The sequence below is a fragment of the Corythoichthys intestinalis genome, chromosome 4 (assembly GCF_030265065.1).
Source record: "Corythoichthys intestinalis isolate RoL2023-P3 chromosome 4, ASM3026506v1, whole genome shotgun sequence".
Lineage (NCBI taxonomy): Eukaryota > Metazoa > Chordata > Actinopteri > Syngnathiformes > Syngnathidae > Corythoichthys > Corythoichthys intestinalis.
The window spans coordinates 43,428,760-43,454,248 of NC_080398.1; the positions used below are offsets into that span (position 1 = coordinate 43,428,760).

At 40.1% G+C, this 25,489-nt stretch overlaps 1 protein-coding gene across 3 annotated transcripts in view; it reads left to right on the plus strand.

The window, feature by feature from the left end:
• The first annotated feature begins 411 nt into the window (after nucleotides 1-411).
• epb41l4b (erythrocyte membrane protein band 4.1 like 4B) overlaps nucleotides 412-25,489 on the plus strand; it is a 98,871-nt gene continuing 73,793 nt past the window's right edge. For 2 of the 3 annotated variants that reach the window (XM_057833663.1, XM_057833665.1), the window contains exons 1-3: nucleotides 413-1,201; nucleotides 24,646-24,750; nucleotides 24,822-24,864. In XM_057833663.1, coding sequence (XP_057689646.1) covers nucleotides 947-1,201; nucleotides 24,646-24,750; nucleotides 24,822-24,864 — 403 coding nt within the window. In that variant the 5' untranslated portion in view covers nucleotides 413-946. Of the gene's footprint in view, nucleotides 1,202-24,645; nucleotides 24,751-24,821; nucleotides 24,865-25,489 lie in introns of all 3 variants that reach the window. The other variant, XM_057833664.1, reaches the window with a different exon arrangement.

Sequence of the window (25,489 nt, forward strand, 5' to 3'; positions counted from 1 at the left end):
GTAACCAAATGTTGCTTTAAATAATTGAATTCCCCCCAAAATGGATCCTTCAATTCATTTATTACATTTTAAATTATTTATATAGTTTTTTTATTGACCACTGAAAATACGTGCTGCAACACTAATACTGCCACTGGATGTCAAATAGGGGTTGCAAAATAATGTCCCTGGAGCCGCAATTGGCCCCTGGGCTTGAAGTTTGAATGTTATAAAAAAAAAAATTAAGGGGGGGGGGAATCATAATCCGTGCAATAAAGTTTTAATTAAACAAAATAGGAGTGCAGCATTATTATTGTATGTCCTGTACCTTGGCCTCCTCCCAGTGGGGCAGGTGTCCACTAGGTAGCGCTGTTCAGTACACGTATCCTGTATACACACGCGCGCGTACACACGTACACGGCACGGGTCGCAGAAGTTTGAAGTGTTTCTACGCATGCGCAGCTGAGGCTGTTTGTCCAGTTGGGCTGGTTTGACTTTTGCCAGCGAGCTTTCAGAGTCGAGTTTGCGGTTCCCATGCGGAGCATTTGAGGCACGTCAACCCGCGGGCGGTGCTTCCATACCGGTCCAGATGCTCGAGACTTTCCTCCCGCCTCCTCGGAGCGTGTGACTAAAGCTTCCCGCTGCAGAGCGTCACGGCGGGATCCCTCTATCTTGTGTGTCGGACGGTGGGCATACTACAAGGAAGCAGGCGGCAGGTGCACCCGGGAGAGGACGAGGTAGGGCGGGAGGAAGGAGGAGGAGCAGGGCGGCCCCCGCGGAGAAGAAATCAACTGGTTGGCTTCTTCCATTAGCATGCGTGTCGAGTCCCCGCGTCCTATCTGAGTCGGCGAGTCTCCTCCTGCGCCTACCGACCGAGTGACTCCTCGGCCCGGGGCTGAGGACGCGGAGTAGACGAGACGCTCGGAACACCACAGTGGCGGGACACCCCTATTCACTTGAGGGAAGAATGATGGGCTTTTTGCGCCGGACTTTTAGCCGTCGCTCGCGAAGCCGCTTCCAGGCAAGAGAGAGGGACGAGCGGGACGGTACGGCCGGAGGAGGGAACCCCTTGCTCATGGCCCACCAGCAGCAGGTCGTTCACGCGCCTGCCGTGGTCACCGGGGGAGCGGCTGTCCACATCCCGGCTGCCGGGAACGCGAGGACTGCCATCACCTGCCGAGTCCTGCTGCTGGACGGCTCGGACGTCAGCGTGGATTTATCTGTGAGTGGCTCCGGTGGAGCGTTGTCTTTAACTCTGGGGTCCCACCAATATTTTTTCCCCCTGCATTTCCACTCTTGGTTTTAACTTTGGAATTACTTTATCATCTATTCCCTTATTTATGGAGGGATGGATAGGTGGATAAATGCTTGAAGTGATCCAAATTGACCCTGGAATCATCATTTTATTAGGGATGCCTAGATCACATATTTTTGCATGTGACTCCAAGTCACCTGATTTTGAGGACCTGTCGATACTGAGTCCCCATGCGATACCTCAACAATATATTAAGGATAGGGCAAAAGAACATCCAAATGCATTTCTCCCCCAATTTGAACAAAGCTATCACAACATTATAACCATAAAAATGGGTTATTAGTAGGGTTCCGATCTTGTTTTTTTGCTCCCGATCCGATCCTGATCGTTTTAGTTTGAGTATCTGCCGATCCCGATATTTCCCGATCCGATTGCTTTTTTTTTTGCTCCCAATTCAATTCCAATCATTCCCGATAATTTTTCCTGATCGTATACATTTTGGCAATGCATTAAGAAAAAAATGAATAAAACTCGGACAAATATATACATTCAACATACATACATACGTACATAAATACTGTATTTGTTTATTATGACAATAAATCCTCAAGATGGCCTTTACATTATTAACATTCTTTCTGTGAGAGGGATCCACGGATAGAAAGACTTGTAATTCTTAAAGGATAAATGGGACTTTGTATATTGTGACTAAATATTGCCATCTAGTGTATTTGTTGAGCTTTCAGTAAATGATACTGTAGCCATTTAACTTCTGCCCAAATGCATGATGGGAAGTGCAACCATGACTGTGCGTCGTGGTACCAATTGATATATCTTCTCTGCGTTGGGAAATAACATAGGATGTTAAGAAAAAGATCAACTACTACCTTTCTTCCCCACATTGCTTCCCACGATTATTCTAATCGTTGGGAGAGGGATTGTAAGGCTTTAGCCATTTAAAAAAAGGCTCCAAAGGCTGCCAAAATTCACTTTACTCATTTTACGCTGCCTTTTAGCTCTATATACTGTATGGGTAAAACGGCGCCACTATAGATTGAACGCAACAATGCGTGTGTGGGTCGTGCAGCGCATGCGTTAATTGCGTTAAATATTGTAACGTGATAAACGTAAAAAATATTAATTCTCGCTGTTAACGCGATAAATTTAATAACCCTACCTTAAGCTTAAACTAAAGACTCTGGAAGAGTGTAACATATTATGTCTGTAACGTTAAATACAATTAGAAAACGATTTAATTAAAAAATATATATATATTAAAAAAAGGCATGTCCGATATTTTTTTTGCCGATTCCAATACTTTGAAAATGACGTGATCGGACCCGATCGATTGGGACATCTCTAGTTATTAGTATAGCAACCCAGATAACAGACCGACATTGAATAAAAGTTGATTTTCCATCAAAATCAGCAGTATGGTTGACATCGAAATTTTCGACGTCAAGTGACGTTGAAGCAACGTTGTTCTATGGTATGTCAGGCGATGGTTGGGTTAACATTAAAGGTGGGAATCTTGGGGCACCTAACGATTCAATTACGATTCAGAGGCTACGATTCGATTATAAATCGATTATTAATGCCCCGCACCCTTTTATTGTTTCGTACATTAGTTCCAAAATTGGTCCAAAATCCTCTCAGGCTAAACCAAACTACTATTTCAGTATCAAGTTAACAGACCAAAACAGTAAATAAAATACAGTGGTACCTCTACATACGATCACTTCGACACACGATCTTTTCGACATCCGACGTAAAATTTGAGCCGCCATTTGTTTCTACATCCGACGAGTTGCTCGAAATACGACGACATGACAGCACTGCAAACGAACCCACGGTGGATTTTCTTATGTGAGAAATCAACACAGTTTTCAAAAAAAGTTGATACAGTTGGAGAAACAAGGAAAAAAGTGATGCTTACCTTTGAAATGAAGATGCAAGTTATAGAAAAATATGAGCTTGGGGTGCGCGTCCCTGAACTGGCTCAACAATACAGCTCCATGATCCTCTTATGACCACCGTTCGCCACTATTTATAAGTTAAGGTGACAATTATTATTGTGGTAACATTGCCAAGGAAATCGCCAGCTTTGTCACGTTTTTATCATTTATTTAAGAACTTATCCAACACAAAACGCTCATTGTCTTAAGCAGTTGACTGCTCTCAGGAAAACGAAAGTATTATCTCTACCGCACCGACCTATCTCACTGGAGACGTCACCTTCGCGGTGCGTTCAGGGACAGTAAAAAGTGTCCGCCATATTAGAATCCGATTCGTTACATTATTTTCAGGAATAATTATTAATTCTTCTTCTCCTTCTTATATTATTCTGAATTATTTATTTATAACTTATTTGTTTTTCTATGTTTAATTGCCATTTGTAACAGTGCCAGCAGTATTTATTAAGAATTTAGTGTATGTTTTTAGGCTTTGGAACGAATTAATGGAATTATAATGTATTCCTATGGGAAAATCCTGCTCGACATACGACCATTTCGACTTACAAACAAGGTCCTGGAACGAATTAAATTCGTATGTAGAGGTACCACTGTACTTAAGTCCCCGTTCTGTATCAGCAGCTTTAAACTACATTCAATTAATTTAATGTTGTGAATCAACCGTTAAAGTTGTTAAAATTCCTCCCGTTATTCCATAATTTCCCTTCCGTCTACTTTTGACATATGAAAGTTTTAAACTGTTTCATCATTTAAAGACAGATTCGAGTCAACATTTTGCCAATTTAGGAGTATTTTAGATAAAAAGTTAATTACGTTCGCTACAAGAGAGCCTTCCAGAGAAGTCTACTGCTTTAAGATGGCAGCTGTTTACTAACGCCGGCAAGCCTGTCATTGCGCATCTAGTTCTCTATACATGTTCTAACGCTGGCGTCGTCTGTCATTTCGCATTTAGTTTTATAAATATGTGATATCGACCATAGCATTATGCAGCCGTATGTTTGTAGCGTCTGACGGCCGCAGTCAGGTATTATTGTTTTTTTGTTTTTTTTTATCTAGCGGCATGAGTTGAACATGATATTTACTCTCGGTCCGTTCCTAATTGTGTCCCGAAGACTGCGCTGACTGTGTTGTAGTTCCGCTTTACCTGGTCCTGGTATGATTAAATAATCGGAATTTAGATGTTTGTGAATCGTTCTCGAATCTTCCACGGCTGAATCGCGAATAATCTAAGAATCAGAAATTTTGCACGCCTCCAGTTAACATTGTGTTATAGTTGATGAACTAATGTTGATCAATAATTGATTTATGATTGACCGGGAAATATGATTGAAAAGTCATTGAATTATAGATGAGCGGGCATTTTGGTCAAAAACATAACATTGATTCAGCGTTGTTCCTATATTATTATTAATCGAAATGACGTTTAGGTTTTATAAGGATTTTAACGTTGAAACATCGTTAGTTGAGGGTGCAAAGTGACGTTGGTTCAACGATATAAGATCGACAGCGGAATGTTGATCCAATATCTTCTCAACATTGGTCTGCTATCTGGGAATGGTTTTAGAGAAAATAAAATAATTCACAATTTTTTTTGCAAATCAGTTGCGTTGCACTAAATACGATTGCAAACAAACTACAATTACATATTTTGTTTGACATAATTTAAGTGTTCTGAAAAGTTTCAATCATACGCTGTTAAGGAATTTTTCAACACGCACTCAACATGAGGCGATGTCAGCCGGCAGGATCAGACAAAACGACGTGGCCGATGGTAATCTGTGGTGTCAAAATTGTCAACTAGTATGGTCAGGCTAATCGTGGTCATTCAATCCAAAGTCATGTCGTGAGGTCAAATAACAATGCGAACTTGGCGTCTTCAAACTTTCAAACTAAACAAAACAATATAACGCACAACTCTGTGGTCATCATAACGTACACGCCGTATGCGGTTGAAAACCGTATCCGCCAGCGTTCCACACCTGTGCAGAATAATTCAATGGTATATAGACACATGTTGATGACGTCATTGCCCATAGTGGCGGAATTGCCACATTACGTCACTCAACATAAAAACTGCTCAAACAGTAAGAGTGAATGACCTCTGCTGCAATTGTCTGGCAACAAATTTAAGGCTACGACCCTACGCCATAGCCTGACGTGCACTTAAAAAAAATCCTGACTACGCGTCATTTCAACGCATTGTGACATGAACGCCAAGAGACTTTGATTGGTCGCTCAGAACGTTGTTTCCAGTTCAGCACAACAACAACACCGTTTAAAAACATTCACCTATGCTTCAAAGTTTGTATTAACAACATTTGTTGTTTAATATTGATTAGCTGCATCTGCAAATACACATGTTCCATCTCCGTTGCTATTGTTGTCTATAACCGGAAGAAAGAGTCCCCCAAAACCGTACAAAGACAAAGCCACAACCCTCTAGTGCAGGGGTGTCCAAACTTTTTGCAAAGGGGGCCAGATTTGATGTGGTAAAAATGTGGAGGGCCGACCTTGGCTGACGTCCTTTACGTAGAACAATATATTTAAGGAAATGTTAGCAAGCCATTCTATTTGTCAGATTTGCTTTATTTATTTATTTTTTTAGTGCTGAAACGATGAATCGATTAACTCCAGTATTCGATTAAAGAAAAAAGATTTGAATTTTGCTGCTTCGAGTATTCGTTTAATTATAGTGATACACTGCCCTCTAGTCTGCCTCATTTCACATGGCTGAATTCAGCTGCTCCATGTTAAAACCAACATAAGCCAAGTTTTTGTTTGAGCTAATTTTTTTTTTTTTTTTTTTTAATGCATTCATAATTTAGTTTATTGGTATATTTAGCATTTTTTTTTGTGGGAATATGTGTCTGGACCATTTGTCAAGAGCATTTAAAAAAAAAAAAAATAAGCGTTAGTGTTTTATAGCATTTAAGCTAGCAGACATTTGCTATGTAAATTAGCCATTGTTCTTTTGTCAATCCTTATTTATTTTTTATACCGTTTGAGACTCAGCTCAGGTATTTTAATTTTTCATGTTCCTCATTCGATTACTCGATTATTCGAACTAACTAGTTCATCGATTAATCGACTACTAAAATAATCAATAGCTGCAGTCCTAATTTTTTAAAATTAATAATTTCAACAAATCTCGCAACCAGCCTTTGTGGCGTTCTCTTTCGACTCTCTGGCTCTTGCGAAATACTGCTGTTATATGTAATGTAATAATGCTGCTGTAAAATTAAACAAGCTTCAAGTTGCTTCAATTTCTTGCTTCTTCCCTGTAATCTTTTCGTACATGTTGTCAGCGTGTCTTGTTTGGTAATATCGCCTCTGGTAATATCGCCTAACATTGAACTATATAAAAACAGCGCAGTCTCTTTGCAAATGAGGCAGACACAGCTGTTGCGTATTTTAGTGAAGAAATAGTCCAATTTCCACCTATCCCTGAAGCGTCGGCCGTCGCAGTCAACAGTTTTTGTTGATTGTTGCCATTTTAGAAAATTGGGAGTAAAGGGTCACACGGGGTAATGTTGCTTAGAGTGCTGCTTCCTTTTAGTGGGTAAATGAGGAGCAGCATTTAGTGTGTAAGCTACTTCATATGCTGGTAGCAGTACTGCTGACCAATTCATTAAGTCTATGCGGGCCAGATGTTAATGATTATTATAACAGAGGCTGGGGGCCGGATGAAATTTGACCGAGGGCCGCATTTGGCCCCCGGGCCGGACTCTGCTCTAGTGGCTTGGCGGTGAATTACACAGCAACGTTTTCCTTTAACGAAGAACTTCGAATGCTCAGCGACAACGTAGGGTCTACGCCGTCACTTTGCCGTCTACTGAACGCAGAAGCATAAGTCAGGCCTTAGGGTATTCTTCATCACTTGCATGAAACCAACTGGTATAGCCTCCAACTTACCTGTGGACCTAAAGAGGAGGAAATGGATGAATGTAGTTTATTACACAGATCGTGAACCATGCACGGGTCCCCAGGATTGACCTTGTACTGTAATTCAAAAAACAAATCGGAATTCCTATTATTGTCAATGGGACAAGAAGCGCAACGAAATCCGAATATTGGTAGGGACGATATTGGCATAACCTGCATGTACACTTTTTGCTGGGGACGGGACATTCATAATGATCAAGGCAAAATAAATCTGTATTGACTTATACTTATACTACTTATACTTTTATGTGTATTGGTTCAGCCTACACCGTTCAATTCAAACCTTTGTTTTCAAAATCTATTAAATAAACATTTTGAAAACTTCCAGAAAAAAAATCTTCGGATTTTAAGAGCAAATTTAAATTGCATTATCTGAACATAAATAAAAGCTGGTTAATCATCTCTTAACTATCCAGGAATTAAAAAAAATAAAAATAAACATTTGTCTTAAGACCACTCAAAATTGTCTAAACAAAGGAATTAGATATAACTGAAAAAACGTCTTTGTCAGTGGATAACAAAAATAAATAAAAATGGTGTTGTCCTTCAGGTAAAACACTGCTGCTTTTGTCCGCAAGCACAGCCAAACTCAACAAAAAGAAAGAAAGATCCTGTGAGCTGCTTTAAGACTACATAAATAAAATGAAAAGTAAAACTGGGGAGAAGGCGGTAGACCTTGGTTCACTATATTTCTCACAGTTAATTTAACGTTAACAGTAGAAAACATATACAGGAGGACACTTCTCTCTAAGCAGCTTCCTATTCGAGTTTTGAAGGTTAGTGAGTTCATACAGTTTAATGTTATGCTAACTCTGATGCAGGCCGTTATCTGAGTAGCAAAATTAGTGGTGTGTTCCCCACTTCCACAACATTTGTCTTTCTACATTTCTTACAGTGGCTGCTACTGGGTGGGGGAAAAAATTAATATCCCTAATATCTAATGCGTGTGTGTGTGTGGGGGGGGGGGGGGGGCTGTGTATCATCATGTAAGTCTGAACATAATGAAAATAATTCACTTATTAATGGTGGGGTCAATTACGGCAATTAAAACATATGGGAAGACAATCTAAATGACCCATATAATTGAAGTCCTTATACAGTATAAAGCAGATAAGTACAATTTGAGCATCCTGAAATGTTGGTAGTGTTTTGTGCCTACCGTCCCAATGCAAACCTACGCCCTTGAGTTCTTCAATTGTTGCTCCGTCATTATTTTAGATTTGTTTTCCTTTGTTTGTTTTTTCAAAAGGTTCCGTAACTCTGGTTTACAACTAATCATACTGACCATCACTTTAATAATTGTTAGTAGTGCTGCAACGATTAATCGATTAACTTGAGTATTCGATTAGAAAAAAAATATTCAAATTAAATTTTGCTTCTTCGAGTATTCGTTTAATTAAAGTGCCGTTGTAATGGTTTGATTTGAAAGTGTTTGCATTTATTGATTTGGGTGGATACTTTGCCTTCTAGTCTGCCTCACTTCACATGGCTGAATCCAGCCGCTCCCTGTTAAGACCAACATAAGCTAAGTTTTTTTGTTTCAGCTGTTTTTTTTTTGGTGTTTTTTTTTAAATGCATTCGTAATTTTGTTTAAAGGTATTGTATATTTAGCCGTTTTTTTTTTTTGTGGGAATATGTGTTTGAACTATTTATTAAGAGCATAGCAAAAAAAAAAAAAACGTTGGCATTTTATAGCATTTAAACTAGCGGACTTTTCTATCTAAATTAGCCAATTGTTCTTTTGTTGTACATACACTCACCGGCCACTTTATTAGGTGCACCATGCTAGTAACGGGTTGGACCCCTTTTTGCCTTCAGAACTGCCTCAATTCTCCGTGGCATAGATTCAACAAGGTTCTGGAAGCATTCCTCAGAGAGTTTGGTCCATATTGACATGATGGCATCACACAGTTGGTGCAGATTTGTCGGCTGCACATCCATGATGCGAATCTCCCGTTCCACCACATCCCAAAGATGCTCTATTAGATTGAGATCTGGTGACTGTGGAGGCCGTTTGAGTACAGTGAACTCATTGTCATGTTGGAGAAACCAGTCTGAGATGATTCCAGCTTTATGACATGGCACATTATCCTGCTGAAAGTAGCCATCAGAAGTTGGGTACATTGTGGTCATAAAGGGATGGATATGGTCAGCAACAATACTCAGGTAGGCTGTGGCGTTCCAACGATGCTCAATTGGTACCAAGGGGCCCAAAGAGTGCCAAGAAAATATTCCCCACACCATTACACCACCTCCACTAGCCTGAACCGTTGATACAAGGCAGGATGGATCCATGCTTTCATGTTGTTGACGCCAAATTCTGACCCTACCATCCGAATGTCGCAGCAGAAATCGAGACTCATCAGACCAGGCAACGTTTTTCCAATCTTCTACTGTCCAATTTTGACGAGCTTGTGCAAATTGTGGCCTCAGTTTCCTGTTCTTAGCTGAAAGGTGTGGCACCCGGCGTGGTCTTCTGCTGCTGTAGCCCATCTGCCTCAAAGTTCGACGTACTGTGCATTCAGAGATGCTCTTCTGCCTACCTTGGTTGTAACGGGTGGTTATTTGAGTCACTGTTGCCTTTCTATCAGCTCGAACCAGTCTGGCCATTCTCCTCTGACCTCTGGCATCAACAAGGCATTTCCGCCCACAGAACTGCCGCTCACTGGATATTTTTTCTTTTTCGGACCATTCTCTGTAAAACCTAGAGATGGTTATGCGTGAAAATCCCAGTAGTTAAGCAGTTTCTGAAATACTCAGACCAGCCCTTCCGGCACCAACAACCATGCCACGTACAAAGTCACTCAAATCACCTTTCTTCCCCATACTGATGCTCGGTTTGAACTGCAGGAGATTGTCTTAAACCATGTCTACATACCTAAATGCACTGAGTTGCCGCCATGTGATTGGCTGATTAGAAATTAAGTGTTAACGAGCAGTTGGACAGGTGTACCTAATAAAGTGGCCGGTGAGTGTATATTCTCATTTTTTTATACCATTTGAGGCTCAGGTCAGGTATTATAATTTTTTTATGTTCATTATCCGATTACTTGATTATTCAAACTAACTAGTTCATCGCTTAATCGACTACTAAAATAATCGATAGCTGCAGGCCTAATTGTTACTGTATTATTTGACTATTGATGTAAAAAAAAATCTATGAATCTTACTTCAACTGCAGGAAAGCTGGCAAAAAACCGAAGTAGGATAACATTGTCTTTTGGGTGCCACTGTTGTGTTGACAGATAAATCACTGACGCTGGCAGTCGCCAAACAAGTTTAAATAGACAAAAATAAACATTGCCTTCATGTTTGACCCACTCGTGCAGATCATGCTTGTCTATAAACTACGGACTGTTTAAGAGTATAACCAAAGATTGTGCCAGCAGTGGCATACTTATTTTCAAGATTGCACTCTTAGGAGCAGGTTATAAAAGTGATACCCTATAAATATAAAACTGGTCAGGGTGTAATAACTGGTCTGCTAAAATACACCATACTTACCTACAGTATGCCCAACTACACTTAAGAAACAATTCACTTAACATTCTAAATTTCCTTGGGCATGGTTAAAACGGGGCTTGGCCACAAACCTAGGTGTCTTGCATGGATTGCCTCTTTAGCGCTCTTGTTTGCATCAGTAATTAAGCCACAATTGTGACACGCAGCTAGCAAATGTGCCTACAGTCTCTATGCTTCAGTAGTCCATTGGTATGACATCGTTGGCATACCATGTCAGCCATCAATGACCTAACCTCATGCAGAAAAAGACAGAAAAGTGAGGTGTGAGATTTTTATTCATACTGTATATTCATTTTAATTTGACTACCAGTGGGAGGACTTGAGCTTTGTGCCGGCATTGTCATATATTATTATCTTGGCCTGGTAATACTGCTTGTATATTCCAGCCACTGGCAGTTTTAAGCAGATATGTTTTCATGGCTCAGAGGTGGATTGTTAACATCCCACAAAGGAGAAGCACAGAAAACAAATGGAAATCCTTTGGAGAAGTGGGATTGAAGAAAGTTGTACAAGAATGGATTTAAGCGATATAATGAATCCAAGAACATTAAATGACATGAACATTCTATTGAAATGTGAGTGTCGATAGGAGAACATACAGTATATGGAAGAAATGGATTATGAAAGCCTTCCACAGGACGTTTTGTCCACATTCCCAAATAGCCTAAGGTAAGAACTGAGGCAGGTCTAGGAGTCTCACAACTGCAGGTCAACAGGAGAACATCGAGTGGCCTTTGGCCAACATCAACCAGGAGTGGAGCAGGATGAATCAGCACTTACCATATGTGATCTGCCTCAAAATGCCCTGCATTGCCCGGCTGAAAACAAGCTGGACCTGTAATGGGAACATGTTGTATGACAAATGCATCAGAAAATCTGCACAGTGACCCCCTCAATTGTAGCAGCAAAGATAAAGGGGAGGCAGGAGAAATGCATCCAGAAACTGGTGGCAATATCTGCAACCCCAGGTGGAATACAGGGCCTCCTGAATTAGGCGCTTTTAAAATCCCAGATAAAATTCAACAGTACAGCAGAGCTACAATGACTAAAAAGCCGAAGAACAAATAATTAATGTGCTCTTGTGGGTTTTCTGTAGTTACTCCACTTTCCTAACCAATTGCAAACATAATTTGTTCCTTAGGTGTCGAATGTGAATGTTAGTTTGAATGGTTGTTTATCATGGATGTCCCGATCACATATTTTTGCACCCGAGTCACCAGATTTTGAGAATCTGCCGATACCAGGTCCTGCTCTGATACCTAAAAGAAAAGTTTAAGAAAATATTATTTTTAAACAAGAATCACGTAGAAATGCTTGTCTTTATTAAATGCTTCATTGAGTGAATAACCACAAATCCACTCATGCTTTGACGCTCACGCTGGTGAGAACAGCCTCTCACCTACACAATGAATGCCACAGCACACTTATGCAAGTTTAACGAAGATGGATATATGTGTGGCTTTGTTCGTAGAGCTACCAGCTTCTCTGGCAAGATCAAAGCTACAAACCTGTCAATCATCATTAACTTTTAGTATCAAATAAGCTGGCCAGTTTCGCTGCACTGCTTAGCAAGAGGGGAGGGTGAGAGGCTGTAACGCTGCATGAGCATGAAGCAGAAAAACATTTTTTTAATTAAAAACCTTTACACCCAATTAGTGCTGCAACGATTAATCGATTAACTCGAGTACTCGATTAGAAAAAAATATTCTAATTAAATTTTGTTGCTTCGAGTATTCGTTTAATTAAAGTGGCGTGGATACACTGCCGTCTGGTCTGCCTCTTTTCACATGGCTGAATCCAACTGCTCCCTGTTAAGACCAACCTAAGCAAAGTTTTTATTTGAGCTCATGTTTTTTAATGCATTCATAATTTAGTTTATAGGTATATTTAGCTGTTTTTGTGGGAAAATGTGTCTGCAACCATTTGTTAAGAGCACTGTTAAATTTTTTTTATATTATAGCATTTAAGCTAGTGGACTTTTTCTATGTAAGTTAGCCAGATGTTCTTTTGTCGTACATGGATCCTTATTTAAAAAAAAAAAAAAAAAAAGATACCGTTTGAGGCTCATTTTTGGTATTTTAATTTTTCATGTTCCTTATCCGATTACTCGATTATTCGAACTAACTAGTCCATCGATTAATCGACTACTAAAATATTCGATAGCTGCAGCCCTACACCCAATTCCGATCCTCTGAAAAATGGTGCGGTAGGCCCGATTTCCGATCATGCGATCGGGACATCCCTATTGTTTATTCCTCTGTCCTACAATTGGCTGGCAACCAGTTCATGGTGTACCCTACCTCCAGCACCAGGCTGAGGAAATGTCATTCAAAGAGTGGAATGACACAAATCAAAATATTTTGAGATCCAGGATTTTTGCCCTGAGAAATCTGTTGGAACTGGGTTCAATTTTTATTCTCTCCAAATATTTATTGAGTTTAGGAGGAGCCATGACAAGTGCTCAAGGAATCTTACTGAAATGGAAACCTGCTAAATGGGTGGAGGTGGGGATACGGCTCCAATTCCCAAGGGGATCAGCAGCACTAAGATGGGAACAGACATTGTGTTGTGATCCCGAGCTGGAAAAATTGCACTGCTCATGGCATACTTGGAATAGGAGTTGGGGGCTGCTTATGACAGGAAGCAAGCAAAGTCCACTGACCAGGTGATAATGTGCAGGGAGAGTGGATTGACTGTGAAACTGTACCTCATGGAATTGGAAGCAGCATTTACTACTCCTCCTACTTCTCAAAGAGTTTGGAAAGCAAGCAGCCAGATAGGAAAATATTATATGCGGTAGAGAAGGCTAACATAAACATACTGGATTGGTTTGGTACTGGTTTTGCTGGTACAGAAACCATATGCTGGATTTCTTAGCAGTGTTGCTTCAGACAGTAACCAAAGACTTGTGGCTTACAACCTATCATTGTGCTATACAACAACCACTATTCTGTTAGACGAATACCACAAATTGTACTGGACTATAACCAATGATCAGACTTCACAGTATAGAGCCGTCCCGACTAGTTGATGATATAAATGCGTAGACGAGCACAACATCCCGTCGAAGGTTAAAAGAGAGTTAAAAAAAAAAAAAAAGCTACGTACTTTACGTAGCGCGTTGCTGCCTCCGTTAAAATCAATATCTTGTGTTTTAGAATCGGTTTTACAGTTAAGGAAATCCTCATTATTTTGCTTCTTCTACATCAAATTATAATTAGGGCTGTCAAACGATTAAAATTTTTAATCGAGTTAATTACAGCTTAAAAATTAATTAATCGCAATTGATCGCAATTCAAACCATCTATAAAATATGCCATATTTTTCTGTGAATTATATATATATTCTGTAAAATAAATTGTTGGAATGGAAAGATAAGACACAAGATGGATATATACATTCAACATACGGTACATAAGGACTGTAGTGGGCATTTCACTCTACTGTCATTTAAATCTGTCTATGCTGTCCTCACTCCGAAGCGTCTACTTTTTCCAAAGCTAGACAGCTAGTGAACGACGCCTTAATAATCAGACTTCTTCCTTTTTCATCTGATTTATTAATAAAATGGCCTCAAACCATTGTCCTCTTTAGACCGTCGTAAAACTACAAAAAAAAAGTACACAAGCATTGCATTAGCAACAACGTTAGCTTAGCACGCTATACAGGTTCACTAAACATAAACAAAAAGCGTCTCATACAAAAAATATAATATTTCGCTTACTAACATAATATGTACATTCTTTACAACAACCATACTTACGGACAAATCTTGTCCAAGGATCATATAAGCACAACATTTCAACATAGGCGTCAGCCCGAGACGTCGTGCAGCCATATTGAACTGGCAAGAAAACAATAAACCATGTCGCAAAGCGACCACAAGAGCTCGCTGTTAGACAGCACAAAAAGCCTTGCTGTAAAACTTACCAAAAGGCAGAATACTGTCTGAGCGGGACATGTGCGTTAATTGCGTCAAATATTTTAACGTGATTAATTTTAAAAAAGGAAAAAGCGGCATGGAAAATGAATGAATGAACGAATACGCGATAATTTTGACAGCCCTAATTATAATCAATAGAAGAATTATACCAATGCTTCGTCATCACTCCCAACTAAGGTACTTTCCAAAATAGGGCTATCCCAAACAACTATTTTTATACCGATTAGTCAGCAGACTTTTTTTTAATGATTGGTCGACTAATCTAATGTTTTTTTTTTTTTTTTTTAACACTTATCTAGCAATTAAGTTTTTGTTGACACTAATTAATTCATAAAAACATTTTGGAACACCTAAATTCTTTATTAAAGTACAAACAAACACGTAAATACCAATAATCAATCACAAATAAACAATAAGGGTCAAATGCTGATAGCATTAACTAGTGCAAAAGAATGGAATGTAAATGATTCAGAACACTGACTTCGCCTTTCCTACATGATTTAACTTTCCTACATGATTCAAAACAATTCTTAAAAAAAAAAATACTGTTATAGTATACTGCTATCTATAATAATATTATAATAGTTTTTCATTGCCAATCAGATTTTTCATAAATGGTGTCTTTTAAAGCTATTCTTAGTGTAGAATATGAATTCTGAAGTATGTGAGATTAACTCCAGAAGTTGTTATTTATATGTTGAACATGACGTGCTTTTATTCTAAAATATTCACAGGAAGTATGTTCGCTAAGCTGCTAACCGTAAGCTTAACATTCAGCCAAAAAAAGTGCACTTTTCGTCATTGCATGTGGTGTCAGTTTTTGTTTTTTTTTTTGTTTTTTTTTCGGCAAATGCTGTTAACCAGCAATTTTTCATGTTTGAAGTGTCACCTTTTACCCGCTATTTTGCGTTTTGGAGAAGACTGCCAATGTTTATAGCAGGCTAAAGTGGTTAGTAGGTTGGTCTTTTTTTCCCCCCATTAGCCTTTTTGTAGCAATGCTAACGTTTACAGTGTTTAATATAGATTTGTTTCCTTATTTTGTATGCCTGAACTTTAATTCTACGGCGTGTTGAGAACTAATAAACATCTGTGAAAGAAACTTGAGTCAACACGCATGTGTACACGCGCGCACAAATGTACGCATGCACGCATGCAGCGATAAAACTCAGCCGTGAAAATTACCGCTCTCATTTTTATTTACCGTGCGATAAATGGATTTATTGCATAGCTCGACGGGCTTAGCAACTTCAATAAAAAAAATGCCGTTAGTTAGTTAGTTAGTTGGTTGGTTGGTTGGTTGGTTGGTTGGTTGGTTGGTTGGTTGGTTGGTTGGTTGGTTGGTTGGTTGGTTGGTTGGTTGGTTGGTTGGTTGGTTGGTTGGTTGGTTGGTTAGTTAGTTAGTTAGTTAGATGGACTTACGATCTGCCAGCTTGTTGTCTCCTGTCGTCTACCAAAATTACAACTGGGTGACGGCGCTTTAGTGTTCATTCGGCCAATGTGCAGCCTGGTATGCAAGCTTGGCATTGAAGAGACAGGACAGAACAGTGTATCATACTTTGTTTCGTTGAAATAAGTCAATGTTTTGTCCACTCTGGTGCGCTTTTATGGCTTTGTGCCGCTTTCCCCACTTGAATACCGAGCGTCCGCCATTCTCAGATTTCCACGCATATATTTTAACACTTCATTAAACGTCGACGGGATGTTGCACTCGTCGACTCATTTACGTCATTAATGACGTCGACTACGTCGACTGGTCGGGACAGCTCTATTCCAAAATGTTTTTGTTTTTTTTGTAATGAATAATCATCAACAAAAATTCAATTGCAAGATTAGTAAAAAAAAAAAGAAAAAAGAAAAACAGCCGAATCAAGTAATCGTTAAAAAAGTCTGCTGACTAATCGAGAGAAAAATAATCGTTTAGGACAGTCCTAATACAGTAACTACTAGAGGTGTGCAAAATTTCCGATTCTTAGATTATTCGCGATTTGGCCGTGAAAGATTCGAGAACGATTCACCAACATCCAAATTCCGATTATTGAAATATGCCAAGTAAAGCGGAAGTACAACACACTCAGCGCACCGCGTGGTCTTCGGGACGCAATGAGTAACGAAGCGAGAGTAGCTAAACATCATGCTTATTACCCGGCCCCTCGGGTAATGCCAATGCTCAACTCACGGCTCTAGCTCAACTCATGCCACGAAATAAAAAAACACAACAACATACCTGACAGCTGCCGAAAAGCTGCTACAAAGTACATCCACATAATGTTACGGCAGATATCATTTATATAGGACTAGATGCAATATATATTCAGTAGCGTTAGCAGCACATCCACAAAAAGCTAGATGCGGGCGTTAGTAAACGGCCGCCATCTTAAAGCAGTAGACTTCCCTGCAAGGCTGTTGTAGCAAACCTTCCAAGCGAACCTAATTAACTTTTTATCTAAAATACTCCTAAATCGGTAAAATATTGACTTGAATCTATCTTTAAAATAGTTTTAAAACATTCACATGTCGAAAGTAGACAAAAGGGAAATTATGGAATAACGGGAGCAATTTTAACAACTTTAACGGTTGATTCACAACTAGTGATGCACGATAATACATTTTTCAACCGATACCGATAACCGATAATTTCCTCCTCATTCCTACCGATAACCGATAATGTCAAGCCGATAATTCTATTAAAAGATTTATGTAAAATTTTAAACAAAAGAAAATATTACTGTGCAAAAATATAATTTAATGCTCTTTTTTTTTTCAACATAAAATATGAACAAGTCGTCAATTCCAACATCTAAATAATGACATTGTCTGACATTGTGTAATGGTAAACTTCTGGCAACAATTACTTTCAGAGTAAATACCTAAGTTGCACAAAAATGCCTTTAAAAGTAAGCCATTCCTAACATAACATTAATACACTGCAAAACACACTTCCTTAAAACTAGTCAGTTTTAAGTGTAAATCTATTGGAAATAAGTGAAATTATCTGCCAGCGCTTCTGGTGTATTTCTCTCAGAATTCTTGGAAGAAAAATAGCTAGCTGAAAATATTCTTAACAGCCTTATTTTAAGCAATACATTATTATACTTAATCCTAAAAAAAAACTTGGAAGAAGAAAAGATTTTGAATATTTGTGGCTACAGAATATTATTGTTATTTCATTACAACAGGAATGTGCATATTTAAATTAATAAGTGTTAATAAGTGCCAATAAGTTTAGATTATCTACTGTGACAGTAATTGAGCAGACAAATTAATTAAATTAATTTGAAAAGTGATTGCTAATGTTATATGCTTTGTTGCACACTGTGAAAATGATTAACTCAAAAGAGCGAGATGTCATGTACCTATTCTGCAGCGCTTTGTTTACATTTGCGGCACTCACGAGTCGTGACATTCACTTTACAGCAGCTAAACTGATAAACGGCAGTACTATTTGGATGCAGTTGGAGCTCGCATCTCAGTGCGTGTTGTTTTGTGCCTGAGTTTTGTTAAGCCGAAAATAAAGGCAGCATTACAAAGTCATCTGACAGCTCGTCATTTTACATACTGAATGGATTATTGAGGGGCTGACTTCGTTTTCTCCATGTTTAAATTATCATCTAACCACTGTGCCGTCATGATAAGCCTGCTTACTGGACATCACTTTTCCAAATGTAGTGGTGAAAATGTGATTGGCATGTTTTTCATGAAGAATGGTGATCGTATAAACTGCATTATTTTTTTATCCAGGGCTTTGGCTCTCGGGTCATTTCGGTTAAAAAAAAAAATCTCGTCTTGTCTCGGCGGCGGCTACGTTCGTACCGGATAATCCGCCCGCACCGGCCGGTTTGCCGCGGCGTATTCGGGGCCTGGCTCTGCTCACACGCCGTGAGGGAACGCTCGAGAAACCGGGGTGTTCGCCGGAGGTCCTGAAGCTGGGGAACCGGGCTCTGCCCGCCCCGCCAGCGGCGAGGCGGCGGCGGCCTGCCGGACCGGCCAGAGCGGCGGGCTCCGTCGGAAGACGGCTACTTGCCGACTATCGGTCTCCAGTCGTGCCGGTGTTTAGCCTTAGATGCGAGTTTACCACCCGCCTTGGGCTGCTTTCCCAAACAACCCGACTCTGTATCGTCACAAGCCCCTAGTTTAACTTAGTGTTTACAATAGCTTTAGCATTCCCGCTAGCAGCAGCAGCCTGGTATTCGTTCCAAAAATCTTTGTGATGCAGTTTTAAATGGATGCTGGGTTAGTGGTTTTGAATGAGGACGCTTTCTTTCGGCCTCATGGAACTTCTGCGGTACATGTTTCGCAAATGGCGAGAGCGTCGTTTTTTTAGTAACAGCCGCCATAATCAACTATTTCTTGTCGTGTAACTCCGCCTCCTCAACCCCTCCTCCCTCAGGGGCTTCAGAGAGGGGAGGGGGTGAGGAGGCGGCGTGCTGAATTCTTCGGTTGTGCACATTTGGAGGCTAAATCAAGTATATAATTATCGGATTGCATTATCGGTTGAATTTTTTATTATCTGGATTATCTGTGTGACGTCATAATTGCCATTATCGGCCGATAATTATCGGCCACCGATATTATCGTGTATCTTTATTCACAACATTAAATTAATTGAATGTAGTTTAAAGCTGCTGATACAGAATGGGGACTGGAGTTTTTTATTTACTGTTATTTTTGTATATTTGTTTACTGCTATATGTTAACTTGATACTGAAATAGTAGTTTGGTTTAGCCTGAGAGTATTTTTGAACAATTTTGGAACTAATGTACAAAACATTTAAAAAAAAAAAAAAAGCAGGGGGGTGGATCAGTAATTGTTTTATAATTCAATCGGAGCCTCTGAATCGTATTCGTAATCGAATCGTTAGATACCCAAAGATTCCCAGCTCTAGTAACTACACAACTACAGTTAATAGTGTTGTCTTGACTGCGTGGCCTTGTCTGGTTCCCTATTTTGACTATAGGGAAATTCTTCCAAACAACCAGGCTGTAACCAACTTCCTTACTCTCACGCTTATCTTTGATACCATCTCCTGCTCACTTTAGAATTCCCCTCATCCTCCCTTCTTGTGCCATCTTAATCTTTTTTTACACGCCCTCTTGCTCATCGCCACTTTCTCTCCTCCTCCTCCTCCGTCCAACCTTCTCCATCCTTCCTCTACTCCCAGACTCCCTGATCTGATTTGGTGCCACACGCATATAAGTGTGTGGGTGAGCAAGTGTGTGGGTATGCGTGCGTAAGTGCCTTTTGGTAAGATGTTTTCATTTTGAAGGTTGTGTCTGCGTCACCTCACGCCGCTTGGGCTGAGTGCGTGTGTGCCTGCTTCTCTCCAGCTGGGATTCGCAGGTTTCAACAAATAATGCAAAATGGCACATGGCTCATCAGAGTGGGGGCTTAGTCACAGATGTGTTGCAACAAGTTCGTTCATGTCTTTGTAATCCCTCCGAGGCTGCGACACAGGTGAACCTAGCCCTGAAAAGCTTATTAGACATTCACCATGTGGGACTACTATATAGCATACAAATTTTCTACCACTACCTCATGCACACAAGTAGGATCTAGGTTATGACTGCAATCACCCTATTGCCGTTTTTTTTTTTTAACAACTTATTAACCCGTGCCCTTCCCTTCTGTGGCCATTAATTCAATGTCTCTGATTTCCTCACATTGTCTCTGGGAAGTATGAATTGGATATCAGGATCCAAAGTACAAGGCTCTCATCTGTTTTTTTTTTTAAATACACACCCTCTCTGCGGAAGTGGGGGAGGTTCACTACCGATTGTTCACTACAAGGTCCACGTGAAGATTGGGAGTGTGCACATGTGGTACAGTATATGTTGTTTTCTAGTCTAAAGGTCTTCCCATGAAGGATTTCTGCTTTTCACCTAAAAGCAACACAGTTAACTACAGGTGGTTACCCGTCAGAGTAAAAATAGGACTAGGTGTTTAATAAAAATGCAATCATTAGCTTATTGTGATTTCTTGTGATTATAAAAAATGATAATAAAAGAAACAATGTTGTACAGGGCACCGTGTGTGTATGCAAGATCCAGTATTGTAAAAGCACCGTGAATGCATAAATGTTTCTTTAATGTTAAGTGCTGCTTGGCATATAGCAGTTCCTAAAAGAGCCCAGTGTGTCTTGCTTTGAATGGACAGACAACACTTTCATGTGCATCTCAGGTGAAAGTATCTTGTTTAATACGAGACTTTTTCTGATGTATATTAGTGGAGAAAAAAAATAATAAACGCCGGTATTTCCAAGAACTGGCAACCTGATATGGGGAAAGACATTTTATCAATGCAGGTACTATTTCAGCTAATCAAGTGCAAGTATCCCAAATTGCCCGCTCTTTCCTCGTAATGCCAGTAATACCCATTGCACCATGCACCTGTGTTCGAGTCAGTACTTATGTGTGTGGGAATACTGTAACACACATCACAAAATGGCCGTGCTCTTAAGTTGTAAGCAGTGTCATAATTTGTGTTCATTGAAATGAAATTCATTTACATATTTAAATACCTAGTATAAATGACTTTCATTCATGTGAAAGATGGTTGCTCAAAGAATGGAAATATGCCAATCACAAATTTCTTAGAACTATGATCACGGAGAAAACATGTTTAAACACAGAAAATAACACTGCTTATAGGCACTGACATTTTTTTTTTTAAACGAATGTGATGTCGGTTCCACCTAAACTCCTTTGTGCTGGAGCAGTGTTATTTGTTGTTGTTTTAATTGTAGTCTTAGTCTTTTAGACAAAAATACTTATTAGTCATATTAAATTTAGTCATTTCAAAATGTGTTTGTCTTCGTCTAGTTTTAGTCGACGAAATCTCATAAAAATGTCGAGTTTTAGTCGACAGTTACTCAAAATGTTTTTGTCTGTAAAATTCTGAAGTTTTAGTCCAAAAATGAATAAAGGTTTCCAACAATTTCGAATGAACATGGACAGACAAGCACACATTATAGCGTCTACAAGGACAACGCCAACTCGGTGATGATAATACACACTCAGCAGGAAAAATCAGTACATCATTTTCAATTAAACCTACCTGGAAGCCACGAACTGTATGTAAAAAAAATGTAGTCTAAGTGTTTAACACTGGGAAATCTGGGATTTTTTTTGCTATTCTTAGAGCATAGCCAGAAGTTGCAAACAATCAGTATCTCCCAGGAATTGCCTTTTTTTTACCAAACAAAACAGCTGAAGTGGGCTATTAGCTAAATGCCATTTCGCCCAATAGCTCTGCTCCAGACTTACTGAAAAAAGAAGCCAAGTGGTTCTGCGTTAGACTGGCCAGTGTTTTAAGAGGACGCTGGCCATTCTGGAGCTCATGCGAATGCGATTGCTATGCTAACGCTAGGAGTTACATTTAGCATCTGATGATCATTCAGCGCAAACCTTTAAAGGCTAAAGCAGCATTGCATATTCTCTCTTGCAAAGATAAGAAAAGAACTCTTACCGTGTTTCCAAACAGGCAAGATGGAGCGCAGCATAGCTTCAGACACATCCTGAACTCCGGTGAGGAGAGTAAGGGGGAGGCGCAGCACATCTCACATGAGTAACACGACCCAAACACTGCTACGATGTAATCTGACATACTCCACGTACAATATGAAAATGTCACACATTTGAACATATGCCAGAAATGATTTTTCGTCCTGTTGTCATCTCGTTAGACGAAAACTGGCATTTGTCTTGCTATGTTCTAGTCTCCCAAACCACGTTTTTAGCCCGTCATCGTCATGAAAAACTTGTTCGTCGACGAAATATTTTCGGTATCGTCATTGTTGACGAAAACAACACTGTGCTGAAGGTAACTTATGCTAGGTTCATACCGCAGGTCTTAATGCACAAATCCGATTTTTTTTTTATGTTCTTCGGACTCGAGTCAGGCATTAACTTGTCTGTCTGAATGTGAAAAGTCGCATAGAAGTGGACCATTTCAAATCCGTTCTGAGTGACTTTCGTATGTGGTTTAAAGCTGATCTGGGCCACATTTTACCAGAATGTGGAGACAGTCTGAACTGTCAAGTCTCCCAAATCGGAATTTATGCAGCAATTATGTCAGCAAAGAGCGAGAGAGACAGGGCGCTACGGTAGCAGCGCAGCTGTACATTAGCCATAGCGCCTAGTTTGCTTTTGGGGAAGGAGCGGGCTTGAAAACATGATAAAAGAATAAAATGGTTTGAGGATAAGCCTGAGAATGCTCGGTTTTCTCTTTGCTACAAATGAGCAATATTTCAAGATTGCTTACACGCCCGGGAGTTCAGGCAAACTGTCCGTATGTATGTGTGTGTGTCATGTGTAGTCATTTGTTTTGATGCGCATGGGGGTCAGTTTGCTCAACGCGTCTCGGGCTGTGTATTAAGGCCGAGTTATACTTCCGCGTCAGACCTGCGCCGTCAAGGAAGACCCGAGTTACGACCCTGACCCGTAGCCTGACGCGCGCCTTTCGAATTTTCTAACCTCCGCGTCGCATAGACGTGTATGACGTGGCAGAAACGGATTGTGATTGGTCAGCTCAGACTGTTGTTTCCGGTTCAGCGCGAGATCACCTTCATTGTAGAATAGAATCAAGCATTATTTTCTACACGCAAAAATGGACCAAGCCGACGCGAGTATCATCGAAGAGCAAGTCTCGTCAAGACATTATTGTGATTGCCAAATGGCAAGGTCGGCGATTGGGGAAAAAAAAAAAAAAGAAAATGGAAGAACCACCGAGACGTGTGTGTTCGGAATCAAGTGGCCACACGAACCGGTGACCCAGTCGGCCAAAAACTTTTTATCACTTTGTCGTATTCTTGGTTGGTGCGCTTCATCATTTATTTTGTAAATATGTTTGCTGTGAGTCTGTGACTTATTTACGTGTCACCCTTCAAGTATATGAAGAATAAAGCACAGATTTGGTGTCAAAAGAGTTGTTTTGATCTTTAATTTTCAATAACAGACAGTTCACACACGATACATCATCACTGATTGAGAGTGCCTCGGTGCTTTTTATGATAACGTTAAAATCAAGGCTCCCAACTTAGTTTGGGAAGTTCCATAGACGCCAGAAATCTGCTATTGCTTCCCACTGGCTGGTTGTAGGACACGGCTAACAAAGCGGGCTGGAGGGCTTTGCAGACCTTGAACGCAGTGCTCGACGCCAGTTTGAAGCTAGCTGCCACAGCTAGCTCTCTCCACCCGAGTCTAAAACTTTCTGTGCGGCATCAAAAGTCGGCCAGACCGCCTCGAAACAGTCTTCTGCATCGCCTGCCCCTCAACATTTGTATGTTCAGTATTTATTCAGTGTTGATGAGCAGAATATTCACTTTCAAGATTTCCATCTTGCATCGTTTATTTTTTCTCCCTTAAACTAGACTAGCGGAAGTCAACAAGCATGCCCCAAAACAGTACAAACATAACGCCATACCCCTCTAGTGGCTTGGCGGTGAATTACAGAGCAACGCGTTCCCTCACCGCAGAACTATCGAATGTCAATTGACGCCGTAGTCGCTGCGCCGTCACCGCAACGCGGGAGTATATAACTCAGGCTTTAGTGCAGATGCGTGATACTTGAACGGCCTCAATTGACAAAGGCAGTCAGAACGGGCATGCCAATAAAGAGGTATGACAAAAAATCGGAATTGTGCATTAAAACCTGCGGTATGAACCAGGTTCAAACCGCAGCCTTACAGACTGCGAGCCAACATGTGTCATAAGGTCAGAAAAGGCTGCGGGCTTGGTGTACATATGAGTGTGAATGCCTGTTTGTGCTTCTGCAATTTTTTGATAATCATTCCAGGGGCTCGTCCCCAAAAGTCTTCTGAGATTCGAGCTCTCCTGCCATCCCTATGAGTGTAAATGGTGCAGAAAATACATAGACTACTGATGACATGCCATTCTGCTATTTAAATGTTGGAGGTTGGGTAACATTACCTGTCTGAAACATTATAAGAGGTAGTTTTCCTAGTAAAGATCAGGTTTCTCACCAATCACGAGGCCTCTTTCAGGAAACAATCCACTTTTTTGTTCTTCTGTTGTAGAGCAAAAGCAAAGGCCAGGACCTTTTTGACCAAATCATGTATCACATAGATCTGGTGGAGGCGGATTACTTTGGCCTGCAGTACATGGACACAGACCAAGTCTCGGTGAGTACTTGACATGCACATCAACAAGCTGCCATTTTGTTCACACTCATTCCTGCTTTGTGCTCTTTCAGCACTGGTTGGATATGTCCAAACAAATCAAGAAGCAGATCCGAGGTGAGTTCATCTCTAATTTGTGTTAAAGCATCCTGAAGTGCACGTGCACTTGGAGGGAGCAGGTGGTGCGTTATCAAATGTTGACAGGGTGATTAGCATTAGGAGCCGTACCCTTGTTTGCTTTCTTGTGCGAACACGGAGAAGTTGATGTGGTACGTTTGCCGGTGAAAGAGGATGTTCACAGCCTGTTTACAGCATGTTCATTCTATACAAGAGCGACTGTAATAGACACATAGAGTGGCCAGGAGTGCTTATTTACTCAACTGCAGATGGCAGCAAGAGGGAGAAAGTACATTTAACATCCCATTCTGTAATAATGGAAAAAATATACTAGTAGATATATTTTTAATGTTCATTGTGTTTTATTTTATTTTGGGTTGGAAATGGCAAAGATGCCCTTATCATGCTTCTGTAGTTCATCCAAAAATCCCTGGTTGAGAGGAAAGCTCAAATTCTTATTAACTACTTACACTATTCTTCACTGATTAACTAAATGTTTCCCTAAATTCACAGTCTTTGTCCTCTAAAAATAAAAAGCTGCCATGCACAAAAAAATTCTGGTCCTGAAATCTTGGCTCCAGACTTGGTCAGAAATGGTCGCATTTTGCGACTAAAATTACAGCCA